Genomic DNA, 13,890 nt, shown 5'->3' on the forward strand with positions numbered 1-13,890 from the left:
AACAAAGGCTCTAAAAAAGGTGAGCAATACTATATCTTATTTTTTCATTGATATTTATAGTATTTGGGAATACTACGCTCAGATCAGATTACCTGTGTCTCTTTTCTATCTAAACTTGGAGGAAAACACGTATACGTATATCGTGAGAGGGGGGTCGTGTGGTCTACCCTAAAAGACACAGATGCCAGGAAGTTTAGAGCCCTATATCTATAAAAGGCTCTAACAAATGTGAGTGAACTTGACTCTATCTTCAGAATTCACAAAAAAATTTTCCAATTCAGCTTAAACATACTGCACAATTATTTGTCTATTTTTTTCCCTTTTTTTTTCATGTATACAAGTGTGTAAAAGAGGGTAAGTGCAATTAAGAGCACTATTCACTGTTGTATTATTCTATCACATTTAGCGCTACACTCAAGAAAACGCAGGTTTTCATTGTTGATTTTTGGTGATCTTTTATATGTGGTGGGTTTTATAGGAGTACCCACGGAGTGTTTTAGCGGCTATTTTCTCTAAATTGTACACGAATATAAAAAAGCGCCACCTATTCCACATTTTTGTGTATTTTGAACATGTCTTATCGTACGCTTGCTAATGCTACTGTGGCCTTGCAAGGCTATCTGTGTTACTCTGCACACAAAAAAATAAAGAATATATATATATATATATATATATATATATTTATTTTAACCCCTTAAGGACCAAACTTCTGGAATAAAAGGGAATCATGACATGTCACACATGTCATGTGTCCTTAAGGGGTTAAAGAAGCTGGTAAGAGTAAAAGACACAAAGGGGCTGGGAGAGAAGGAGTCACACAAAGGGGCGTTGTAAGAGATACACAAAGGAGTTGTAATATGCACAATGGGGAAAAATAGGAGATAAGATACACTAAAGGGGGTGATATTTAAAAAAGGGGATAAGAAACAAAAAGGTGGGTTAAGAGGCACACAGGTGAAGATGCTTTTGGGTAAGGGGGTGGAGGAGGGGGCGCCAAAATCACCTTCATCTGTGTACCTAAAAATCCTTGCACCATTCATGGATATGTATGATAGATATAGGCATTGGAGACTGTAGATAACCACTGTAAAGTGTGTAAAATGGGTCCTTGAAGAAGTGGTTAAAGGAACGTTCCACTGGCACCCAACAAAAAAATAAATAAATATATATATATATATATATATATATATATAAAATATATTAATCACTGATAAGTAGTTATACCCCCAATGAAAAGATGCATGCATTTAATTATGCATAAAAACAACTTCATTAGACTTCAGCCCTCCCTTTCTAACCCCACCCAGACTTTCTGTGGCTGTCCAATTACACACTTCCCAATGCAGCTCCATGAGAAGTCTTTGCAAGGTAGGTGCTTTGGGCAACTGCTGCCTCTTGAGTTTAGCTCCAGTGAGCAACAGGACCGGTTGTCTGACTGACAGCCAAGGGGGTGTAAAAAGGTTAATTTTATAATAGTGCCAATTTCTATTGAAATCTGCACTTTTTGTAAAATGGAAAAAAAGCAGACACATTCTTCACACATAAAGCACTTCATCAAGCTAAAGTGCTTTAAATGTTTTTGTGTTCCTGGTGGTGGTAGTGATTTGTATATTAGTAGTGGATAGTGGTGGTAGTGATTTGTATATTAGTAGTGGATAGTGGTGGTAGTGATTTGCATAGTAGTGGGATAGTGGTTGTAGTGATTTGTATATTAGTAGTGGATAGTGGTGGTAGTGATTTGTATAGTAGTGGGATAGTGGTGGTAGTGATTTGTATATTAGTAGTGGATAGTGGTGGTAGTGATTTGCATAGTAGTGGGATAGTGGTTGTAGTGATTTGTATATTAGTAGTGGATAGTGGTGGTAGTGATTTGCATAGTAGTGGGATAGTGGTTGTAGTGATTTGTATATTAGTAGTGGATAGTGGTGGTAGTGATTTGTATAGTAGTGGGATAGTGGTGGTAGTGATTTGTATATTAGTAGTGGATAGTGGTGGTAGTGATTTGTATGGTAGTGGGATAGTGGTTTGGTTGCAGTGATTTATGAGGTGATCATCGGTTAAGGTGGGAGCAGGATACCTATGTTAGACTCTGCCACATGGAAGAACCAAGATGGTGTCGGTCGGCCGACCGGCCGTGATAGTCTCCCGCAGTATTATCGGCGGTATCGGACAATAGGGCATTCCACACTAGTGAAATGTTACTCCCCACGTGGTGCCTGTGAAGGAATCTGTCTGAAGCCACGCCCCATTTTGAGCTTTGGCCATTCCTTCCCACCTTTTAACGCATTCCGCGGTCTCAGCTCCACGCTCATTGGTCGCTGCCGGACAGAAGGCTGTCAATCCAGATCATGTAGCCCCGCCTTCCTGCTCTTGCGAACAAGTTTCACCAATGAAAGTAGGCGGAGCCTCTCCTGTCGATAACAGAGAGCGAGACATAGTGACCATTGTGTAGAAAGGTAGGGGGTGTGTCTATTAAATAATAGGCGGGACTACACTCTAGCCTCCTTTCTTGATATCCAGTATGAAAGGTTCCTTCGCCCGCCTACGCGCTCTCTGAGTGGCTGGGATAGTTTGAGTGGGCGTGGTTTAGTGTCCGCTCGGCGCCAGCAATGTGCTGTGTGAGTTCAGTGTGGCTCAGTCAGCCGGTCAGAGAAGAGCTCCGTGACTAGAGCCGGCCCCGGGCTAGGAAAACAGGATGGGGCGGCCGGGGGTGTGCAGCCTGCTCTGGGTTACTGCTGTACTGCTCAGTCAGAGAGTCACCTATGGTAAGCCGAGTCCATACAATGCTTCCCTAACATGAGTCTGATAGTCTAACATGGAAATCCCCTCTGTACACCGAGCAGTCTATCAGAGCTGAGAGTGTAAACTGGCTAACTATCAATATATACATAAATATATATACAGATAATTAGCCACTTTACACTATATATATATATATATATATATATATATATATATAAAATGTTAGTGTGCATATAGTTATTAACTGGCTCTCTATCAATTCAGTATAAATGTAGTTAGTGTCTATCAGTTATATGTTGTGTATATTCAGTAATTTTATATTCTTGTGGCTTAATTACAAACCTTACATATTGCAGAATTGTTCTTCATTTTTAAAACATAATAATCCAGAATATATATTACTGCTGATGTCACCTGTAAATATCTGTAGTATAGATCAAAGTGTAAGATTTTGGTGACCTGCAGTGCTCATTGTAATTACTCCCTGCATCAATCTACACAAAGATCTATAATCTGGACAAAACCCTTACACTGGGTATACAATGTGTCCTGTGTCCTATACATATCTATCTCATTACACTGAGTGTAATGAGATAGACATGTATATAGTTTTATAGGGTTTAATTGTGAAAGTGTAGTCTTATATGTTCACATATAGCCCGAAGAAGCATTAGGAAGTACAGTGTGAAATCAGATTTCCTGTAAGATGATGACAGTGACAGTGTGGCCACCTAATCGGGCAGGACCTATGGACATACACAGGGCTATTATGTGAATTGTCAGGATTTCAAAGCAAATTTCAGGCCTTGATATTTAAATTGGGAAACTTTTATGTAGATCTCATGCTTAATTTAGAAATACAATTCCAATGTGTAAATCATATTAAAGAGGAACACTTCTAAATCTATAATCTTGAATCAAATTGTTAGACATATTCAGTGCTAAGTGAAACTATTGCAAATGGAATTCATTCTGATCACTGTTGGAGAGACAACAGTTAAGTTTGTTAAATAAGATTAATATCACTTGCCAGTTCATAAAATGAGATTGTTGCTAAGTTATGTACCGTCCCATCTAACCAGTTCATGAGAAAGTTGAAAGTTTGAAAAAGAAAGTGTAGTGTAAACTAGTGGCTTTATTCTCTACATTTATTGTGAGCAGGCAATTGTATCCATAAAATATGCTCTAAAAAAACATTGATTAGATTTATTTAGTCTTTTGCTCTTTGACTGGAGAAAACCCATCCAGATGAGTGGAGCAGTTACTATAGAAACCATTGGAATGTTCCTATTGATTGATGCACTTTTACTTTTATCCTAGCATTGTTCTTTTATTCATGTTCTCTGTACATAATGAATATTTTGTCTGCAGGTACTCTGATATGGATTTATTTATTCAGTTTCAAGACATGTTTGTATGTCACATGGGTTATATTTTACGTTTATTTTCTTCCCCACTGGTCAGTATCTCATGTAATCTATTGAAGTTTCAGGGTTTGGAGTCCATGTTCCGCATGGACATATTTTGGAATATGGGAAAGATTTTTTTGCATAGGAATGTTGAGGATTGTGTAAGATGAAACAATTGCTTATAAAGTGCCTGTTGACAATGGGTTTTATTCCCTTCTTATGACACTTTAGCAAGCGTGCTCTGAATTTCTAGGGATGTTTGATTCCTTTCAAGTTACTATGAAATAAACAGATTGTGTCCAGATGGCTGTAGGGTTTCCCATCAAATTTTTTAAACTGTGCTTTGCCGTGGGATGAGCCACGTGATCTCATACATTACTGTGTTATAACTTCATTTATTTTTCTCCCCTGTGGGGCTCCTGCTTGCATCCTTAACCCTTTCGTTACCAGTACGTTACATCTGTCTATTGCACAAATTTTTAAATGATTCACTACTAGGCTCATGGTCCTGTTCACGTATATGGAAGATTTGTTTTTAAAACTTGTTTAGTCCATCTGTAGGCTTTCTTATAGGATGCCCTGTAACCTTACTTTAATGAACTACGGTTTATATAGGACCGTTAATGGGTACTCTCTGATTTTCTACTGGACTCTCACTGATTTTCTTTGTTGCTTCTGTGGCATGAGGTTTCTCCTCAGTTAGGACTGTGCTTTCTTTTCCTTTATTTTTTCCCCCCCTTCTAACAATCCCTTTTTCCAAATTTTCCCACCCATCCCCCTCTCCCCCTCACCCCTCCTTTTTTCCCTCCCTCAGGGCATAGAGAAGGAGAGGGGGAGGAGAGGCAAAGCAGAGGGAACTAGACATGGAATGAGAGAGCTTTCTTGTGTGATAACAATTGGCATAAGAGTAAAGGGGGAGGGGGCAGACAGTTTCCAAACTACCCCCACAAATCTGTCTACTACCTCCTGCAGCTCCTCTTTCCCCATCTTTTTTTGCTCTTGTAGTTAGTTGTTAAGTGTCAGCTGCTCTCTTCTTGTCGTGATTTTTTTTTTTTTGACTCTCTTGTTCTCATGGTCCTTTATGCCCTTGTCTTACTCTTGAAATGAGCCCCTGTCTCGCTCTCCCCCAAACAGGGCTGTTCCAAGGCTCACTCTTGTTTGTTCAGGGCTCGACCAACTGTCACCAATATTATAAGCTCCCCAAAAAGCAGTCAACTGTAGTGGTTTACAGATATTCGATTGTAGACTCAATCACTGTAAAATGTGATGGCCATTATTATAAAAGTCTAATTCAATAGTTTTTTTTTTTTTTTTGTAGTATAGTGAATTTGTGGAACTCATAAAGTCAGACAATCTCTGCCGTGGGATTCTGTTACCGTCTAACTCCCCTTTAACTTCCCAGCGTTCAAATGTAGTCTTCTGCTACCTCTTCACCCTTCATGGGCTTGCTTTTTTATATTACTTGTTACTTTATTTTAAAAGTACAAAACATATTCCTCAGCAGTGTATGGCTAATCATTTTCCCACCCAAGCTCCTCATCTGTCAGTATCCCGACCTATCCATGCACCTGTCCTCTTGACTTCCATCTTTCTAAGTTAAACCTTGTCTTCCACTTGGAAGCTTTGATTTAATGTTTTTCTGTCCAGACTAGCATTGTTTTAGTTGATATGGAACCAGTCTTTTATTATTGATATGCTGTTGGCACTTAGATTAGCAGTGCTCTTGGATATTATAATATATACATATTATCTTTTATTTTTTGCATATTACAATCTACAAAAATATTATTATATTCTATAGACTGAAAGCTCGTTTGAGCAGTGTCGTCATCAACATACTGTTCCTGTAACTTTTATGTACTTATTTATTATTAAATTCCCCCCTCTTATACTATTGTAAATCGCTGCTGAATATGTTGGCGCTATATAAATGCCAAAGCTAACAGGTGCTAAATATTTAAATCCACTGAAATAAAAGAGAACCCTGTCTGTTTAGTTTACAATTTTGTGTTCTTGCCTAGGTAGGCCATTTCATGTGCCCAGAATCTCGGCAAATGAGTTTCATGGATATATTCAGGTTTGGCAGCATTGTAGCAAGAGGTATCTAGAATGTATCAGAAAGGGATCCAAGGGTTGGAGAGGTATGCAAAGCTAGTAGTGCGTCTAAGACAGTGAGTAAGGTTTTGGAAAACAAGGTATATTGTTGTGTCATGCATTCAGTACCCTTCCAGGAATAGAAAAACTTTATTTAACCTGAGTTTCTTCCCCCTTCTACCTGGTGAGATGATCTATTTCTGATTCCCTAAAATATCTTTGTAGTCCTATTTAAAAACAAGACACTTGGGATAGATTTTCTAAGAGATGAACAGTTGGAGAATGACAGTCTGCCTAGGAACGGGATTGGCAACCTTCGGCACTCCAGATGTTGTGGACTACATCCCCCTTAATGCTCTCCCAGCCATAATGCTGGCAAAGAATCACGGGAAGTGTAGTCCAAAACATCTGGAGTGCCGAAGGTTGCTTATGCCTGGCCTAGGACATTTAAACATTTTTTTTTTTTTTAAATTGTCATTGGAGTTTGAACAGTGTTCTTTGTAATTCTCATCATTTCTCCTTGGACTAACTCTTGTATATTATAAAAGTGGTACTAAAATCATTTTTTTGCATATAAACGTATAGCAGTAGAGTTGCTCCAACTACAATGACCACTTCTGCATTTTGAAGTGGTAATGGTGGTAGTAGTCTTGATGTGTAGCATTTCATCTTGAAATTCTGACAATTATAGTGTAATCTGTACTATTTTGCTTTGGGCTAGTTGCAACCCCAGCACATGAGTTAGGCAGCCCATCAATAATGTCAAATCTGTGCAAAAAATATATCCGTCATTGTTGGCACACATAGCATCCTGTAAACAGACATATTAAGATTTTCCTTTACAGGAAGGTGAGCTTTAGTGTTCTCTCCCTCCATGCCACACAAACCCACAGATATTTTTGTGAATTTATGGTTGTAGCTTATCCATCCTTTTTGCAGGAAACCTCATGCAGGATTATTCAGTAAAGTGGGAAATTAATTCAAAGTGAATTAGAATTTTTTTGGAGAACGCATCAATTTTGGCTGTATTGAAATAAAATGTGGCATTTATTTTAAATTCAAGACCGTTCATAGTTAATAATACTATTACTACTATTAGTGTCCATCCTGGAATGTTGTGATTTTACATTTTATTTTTGGGTTGCCACTTTTCAGGTTCATCTGGATACCTTTTGAACAAATATAGATTTATTTTTTTCTGTTAAGTCCATTAAAAAAAAAAAACCCATCTCTTATACAGTTTGCATTTTGGTGTTGCTGGGGCAAATCTCATTCAGCAGATAACACAGATCACTTGCCCCGATAAATAACTTGTTTTCACACCAACGGCAAACATTTTGTCTCTCCCCTTTCATGCCATGTGACTGATCTTAATCCCCTTTCCCACCTATTTTCTGTTTATGAAGAGTAAACATGTTAGTTCTAATTTCTGGCACTTTTAATCTTTCAGACTTCTTAATATCTACTGGTCACTGATGCCTACCTATTTCCATTTATAATTTAAATTTCTTTATCATGAAGGGGGCCATTGGTGTCTCATTCTGTGAGTCAGAGCCAGCATTGTCTTCTTGCACTGAATTCATGTGAGAACTCTAGCTAGTCTAGTAACGATGCATGACATCAATGCATTTGTCACATTAGCTTTACTTGCGCATTACATCAGAGGATGTGGGTGGTGTCAGATGTTTGACAAAATGGACAGTCTTGCAACCTGAAACTGGATGGGATAAATTCAAAATTAGCAATTGTTGTGAATTGATCATTTTATGCCAATAGCCATACTGGAAAATTGGCAGACTTGCAGATGCATTTTTTTCCTCTCCCAATTTAGGCATGCTAGACACTTTTGTAACTTTCTGGTTAATTCTAGGTTTATTAATAAACCCTTAAGGATTCAGTTGCACCTTTCAGATGCTCTTACGATAAGTCAACATAGTTCTTAAATATATGCTGAAAGCAGCAAACAAACCACAACTCGGCATATTGGTGATGAGTCTTTGGGCTTCCCTTGGTCCCTTTTAAACGGTTTCCTGGAGTCCACCCACTACTTGCCAGCATTGATGACCCTGATAGTGCAGAATTGATAATTCAGTATTAATTTTATCCAAACTGGAATGCATTGATGGGTTGAAGATTTCTTTGGCACAGGTGTACAACACAGTTTACATTGTTATTCTCAACCTATGTAGTCGAGTGCTCCACTCAAGATTCTGTCAAATCGCAGACAAAAAATTAAAGGGGCAATTTTGTATTTTTCACGCTGTTTCCTCTGCTGCAGTTATAATAAACCTTACTTCCAATTTGTGTTTTATATTGCATGACTTTCTTCTAGGATTAATTAAGCTGTGGGCAAGGATGAATGAGACAAACGATGACCCGATTAAAGACTTGTTTGTGAACAGGGTTTGGGCATTTAAAATTAATAGACTTTGTTCCTTTGTTATATATCGTTTAAAAGTATTATAGTCGCAGGGAATGCAGGGCTCCTAAAGAAGCTCTGTTATTTAAATCGTGTAATAGGAGAGCATGTGTAACAATCAATACTTTCTGCAAGCAGAGTCCTAAGCAAACATTGATACGCGAACACATTTGTCAAACCCCTGAAATAGGATAATGTACAAATGACCTAATCAATATTGAGCATATGAAATAATCCATGCATTGTGCTGGATCCAGGGTTGACAATAAAGGAGCACTCCAATCACCATAACCACAACAGCTTGTTGTGTTGGTTGTAGTGCCAGGAGTACCTTGCTCCCCCGTTGTAAGGTGTTAGACCGCTTTGAAAGGTATGATCGCTCTTATCTGGAGTCCAGAGTGCTGCTCCCCATCTCCCTTTCCAATGCTGGAAAGCCAGAAATTCCTAAACGGGACCAATTAGCTCTCCTGAGAACCCATAAAAAAAAAACCACTTATCTGTATAGAGGGATGGGTAGTCCTTATGGTGATTATAGTGTTCATGGAAGTGAAACTTCCCAAACACCAGTGCTTAAAGGGACATTGTAGGCACCCAGACCACTTCAGCTAATTGAAGTGGTGTGGGTGCTCTGTCCCTTTTGAATATAGTGTTGCAATGTTAAACATTGCAGTTCCCGAGAAACTGCAATATTTACATTGCAGCACCAAGTCTGCCCACATTGGCTGTCTACCAGACAACCACTAGAGAGCTTCCTGAATCGGTCTGGTATCTGACGCTGGACATCCTAATGCTCTGCATGAGGACACCCACCATCAGATTTTACCCTATAGGAAAGCACTGACTCAATGCTTTCCATGGAGAGGTCTAATGCCACTGTCATTGGCCTATACCCTGTGTTGAAGACTCTCTATTTTTTTTTTTTTTTTTTGGCAATAAAACCAGTTACAATTTCAACTGGCAATTTAAAGTATCGACTTTGTTTTACAATGGAGTGTCAGGAGTTATTAAATTTAAAGGGACACTAAAGTCACCAAAACATTAGATTAGTGTAGATCATGCCCTTGCCGTCCCACTGCTATATTCTATGCCATTTAGGATTTAAATCCCTTTTGTTTCTGTTCATGCAGGCCCAGCTACATCTCCCTTGGCTGTGACTCTCACTGCCTGCACGAAAAAAAGTTTCATTTTCTATCAGATGTTGACTTGCTTTAGAAGTTTTTATTTCCTGCTCTGTAAATTGTACTGAAATGACATACAGGAGGCTCCTGCAGACTCTAAAAGGCGATTGCAGTGCAGGAGATATGAAATTGTAAATTGAACAGAATGGACAATAAAGGAAGTGTAAACATTGGTCTCTCTTTACAGAAAGTGTTCAGGAAGGCTATGCAAGTCACATGGGGAGGTATAACTAGGGCTGCATAAGCAAATCGATTTAACTTCTAAATGGCAGAGAATTAAGCAGTAAAACTGCAGTGTTTACACTGGCGCCTAGAAACCCCTATGCATTGATTCAATGCATATCTGAGGAGATGCTTATTGGCGCAATGTTTTGCTGTGCATGCGCAAAAGCCTCCCAATGCTTTTCTATATGAAAGATTGGATTGGCTGACATCAAGTTTGATCTCCGGCACAGAGGTAAGGCGGGTCCGGCCATAGCGCAATTGTCACAGTATGGTAGAAAAGGTTAGTGAAATTTACCTTTTCAACGGGAAGCTGGGGACCTAAACTATGTTTTTACCACTATAGTGTCAGGAATACATGATTGTGTTCTTGACACTATAGTGTTCCTTTAAATGTAAGCTATTTTGCCTTTTCCCCTAAAAATGACGACTACTATGGTTTCTTGTATAACATCATAATGTAACCTATGGGAACTGGGAAGCACACTTTCTGTATGGAAAATATGCTCATTGGGTGTAATAAAATGTTGCTGCAACCTATTTACATTGATCTCTGCAGAGTTTAAAGAGGAACTGTCACATTCCAGGTTAGGGCTTATTTTGATAGCTAACTAGTAGTTATTTATTATAGTTTAAAAGAACACAGTAGGCTGTGATGATCCTTTTTAAATGTATTTGATCTGTAATCTATTAAATCCTTTTTAACATAAAATGGATTTGAATGTCTTTTGCAGCAGTTTCCTGGGCACTGCCTCTCATGGGCTGACCATCTCAAGAAATGGTTATATTGATCTGTCCATTTCTTACAGTTGGAGCTCTGTGCGATTTCTTAAATTGTTCTGTGCAGATCTTACTGTATATCAATTCTCAAATATTTCCTCCCGGAAGATTCCAAGATGGCAGCATGCTCTCCCTGCTTTTTGCAGCAAAAGTATGCTTTATTTACCGGTTTCTTTTGCACATTGGACCCCAGTGAACACTTCAGTTGTGTTTACTGGGATGAAAATAGAGTGCATGCCAACAAAAATGTGACCTTGGGATCCTGCATGCTATATTTATTTATTACTGACATCTATAAAGCGCCAACCTATTCCGCAGCACTGCCAGGTTGAACCAGAATACTGATTTCATGATTTAAGCAGAGTGGTGGTGAGTTGAAAACTATCTTGCAATATTAAGACATAATGCACCCCCTCCCTCCCACACACTTTTCTAATTTTGGCAACTTGCTCATGAACTTACTTGGTGAATAAACCCCTTGATATCACTTATTGTCCATGCCTCAAGGGAATTCCCTTTTCCTGTATTCGCCTACTCTTGTAACTTTTTTTTTTTGTTTTAGCAAGTAGTACTACTGACATCACCCTTGGCTTGTGATTGACTGCCATGTCATCCTCATTACCAGGACCCAAGTCACGGTTTCCACATACACCATCTAGATATTTTCCAAGGATTGACAAGTGTAATTAAAAAAACAAAAAAGAGCTCTCAGAAAATACCCACAATAAGCTACAAACCTGCACTGAGCCCTAAAATTGCCTGCCTTTTAGCATCAGAGACAAGGGCTCACCACGGAAGCAAAATTTAACCGAGACCGCGGCGGAATCTAGCGACGATAACCCGGGGATTGACCTGAGGCCTACAAACGGCCTACTCAGCCGGCACGGGGGAGGCGGCCGATCCCTCTGCGGACTGCAGCCAACCTAGTTGGAGGTCTCCCCGACACACTCTCTCCCCCCCCCCTGCCGGAGAGGGATATCCCGGCACATAGCTCACAATTCGGGTGCAGGGCACCAATCCAGGCGTACCTGCATCGCCGGTCCGGCACTAAACAACATGGCGAACGCCACGTGCCAGACAGGACACGGTCCCCCACTGCTGCCACTCTCCGAACGGCTGGACCGCATGCTAGCCGACTTCTGGGCCAAGCTCTCAGCCCACAGGAGTGCTCCAGCGGAGCCACCAGCGGCAACAACCCCTCAGGTTACCATGCTGCAACACACGGTCCCAGGAAGGAGCCAAACTATGACTTGGAAGGCTGGGAGGAGGAGGCGGGAGACCCGACACAAGCCTAAGCGAGTCAGCAACAGACCACTGGCGGTGAGTCGATCGACTAAACAGCGACAAACCCCGGGTATACCCGCCCAAACCCCCCCTTCCCACAAGGAGACAACTACCTTTCCTGGGAGGAAACAACACGGCTCCTTGACTTCCAGACACAACCCAGCCCGAGACCTCTACTCACGGGTGCAGGGACATGAGGAGGAACCTCCCTATAGCCAACGCAAGCATCACAGACCCTACCACAGAAAACAAACACACGACATACCCACTACAAGGCAGGAGATCTGTACTGCTGCCCACTTGGACTGCATACCGGAGGGAAGATGGAGGGGCTGTGAGAGGGGGGATCCCTGCCAGCGACAGAACCAGGCACCGGCGCTGAGGAAGATGGGGATCGGTTAAACCGCACAGCCTGGACGGAACGTCACTTAAACTGGACTTGACCTGAGCCCAACTCAATACATACTCCCAACTTATGCCTGCACCTGAGCTAGCCATCCTACTAGCAAGCAACACATTATAAGCCTGTTTAGCAACACATTTAATATTGAATGTCTGCATATCATGTTCACTTTTCACTCGCACCTAAGCGTACGAGACACAACTACATACACCTGTATATTTTAAAAATTTGTGCACGTTACTCATATGCCTCAAATGTCAAACAAGATAAATGCCTGAGGACTGCCTTTGGGGCACCTCAAGCCTGCCTGTATTTTCTCTTTCGCACAACAAAAATAAAGAATTAAAAAAAAAAAAAAGAAACAAACTTTTTGTAGTACAAATTGTTTCTATGCATTTCCTACATATCTTGTATCTTATTTCCCTTTTGAGAAGAACTGGAGAAAGAGCTGTAACAGAGGACCAGTTACTTCCTGTTTTCATCTACTCCTCCCTTCAGGCACAGAGTTCATTATACAATCTGATTTAAGATGCCCTGTGCACCCCAGGCTCACTGTATCATGGCCCCACTCCCCATCACCAAACAAATGTCAAATTAAAGTTGAGGTAAGACCCCATCCTGAAAGCTTAATAGTTAAGCATTCCCTGCCTGTAACCGGTTTACCGTTGGGATGTCTCTTAACTGGTCAGGATGCAAATTTAAAAGAAACCTGTGACCATTTACCTGACCCTCCGTCCTCCGCTGCATTACGTTGAGATGTGGGTGTTAATCGTCTATGATTTCTACCTCCTGCTTACCCTCATTCTGCCTGGCCTCGTAATCGATTTACCCTGCTTGTGGAAACTTCTATAATGGCGTCACGTTACTCAATTTCTGTACTCCCTGGCTAGTGCTAGCCGTATCAACTAAGGGGTTACCATAGCAGCTGCAGTGTGTGTCCTGTTCTTGTAGTTCTTAGCTTGGTGGAACTAAATTCAGGAGACATAAAATTGCCAAGAGCACCTGCCTTGCAAAGATTTCTCATTGAGCTGTGATGGGACAGCCACATAAAGTCTAGGATAGGGAAGAAGGCAAAGGCTGCAGACAAGAAATCTGCAGCATTTTTTCTTTCAACTGTTTTTAAATATACGCCAATGAGAAAATGCATAATTATACATGTTTTCATTGGGGTTATATCTACTAAACTGTTTTTTTATTTGGTATATGGAGTATCACTTTAAGGATTTGTTTACTAAACTCAGAATTGTAGAAGATGAAAAATTGTAGCAATTGCTGTTTGGATAGGAAAGAAAGTCCAAAAAAGGCTATTTTAGCCTGCAATTTTGTTTTCATTCTGCAATAATTGACCCGTCACTGAAT

General features: G+C 40.3%; 1 protein-coding gene across 2 annotated transcripts in view; it reads left to right on the top strand.

Moving 5' to 3' along the window:
* Window positions 1–2,643: 2,643 nt before the first annotated feature.
* The window catches only part of NOTCH3 (notch receptor 3), an 82,568-nt gene continuing 71,321 nt past the window's right edge, over window positions 2,644–13,890 (top strand). For both annotated transcript variants that reach the window (XM_063448386.1, XM_063448387.1), the window contains exon 1: window positions 2,644–2,765. In XM_063448386.1, the coding sequence (XP_063304456.1) occupies window positions 2,696–2,765 (70 nt within the window). In that variant the 5' untranslated portion in view covers window positions 2,644–2,695. The remainder of the gene's footprint in view (window positions 2,766–13,890) is intronic.

The sequence above is a fragment of the Pelobates fuscus genome, chromosome 3, assembly GCF_036172605.1.
Source record: "Pelobates fuscus isolate aPelFus1 chromosome 3, aPelFus1.pri, whole genome shotgun sequence".
Classification (NCBI taxonomy): domain Eukaryota; kingdom Metazoa; phylum Chordata; class Amphibia; order Anura; family Pelobatidae; genus Pelobates; species Pelobates fuscus.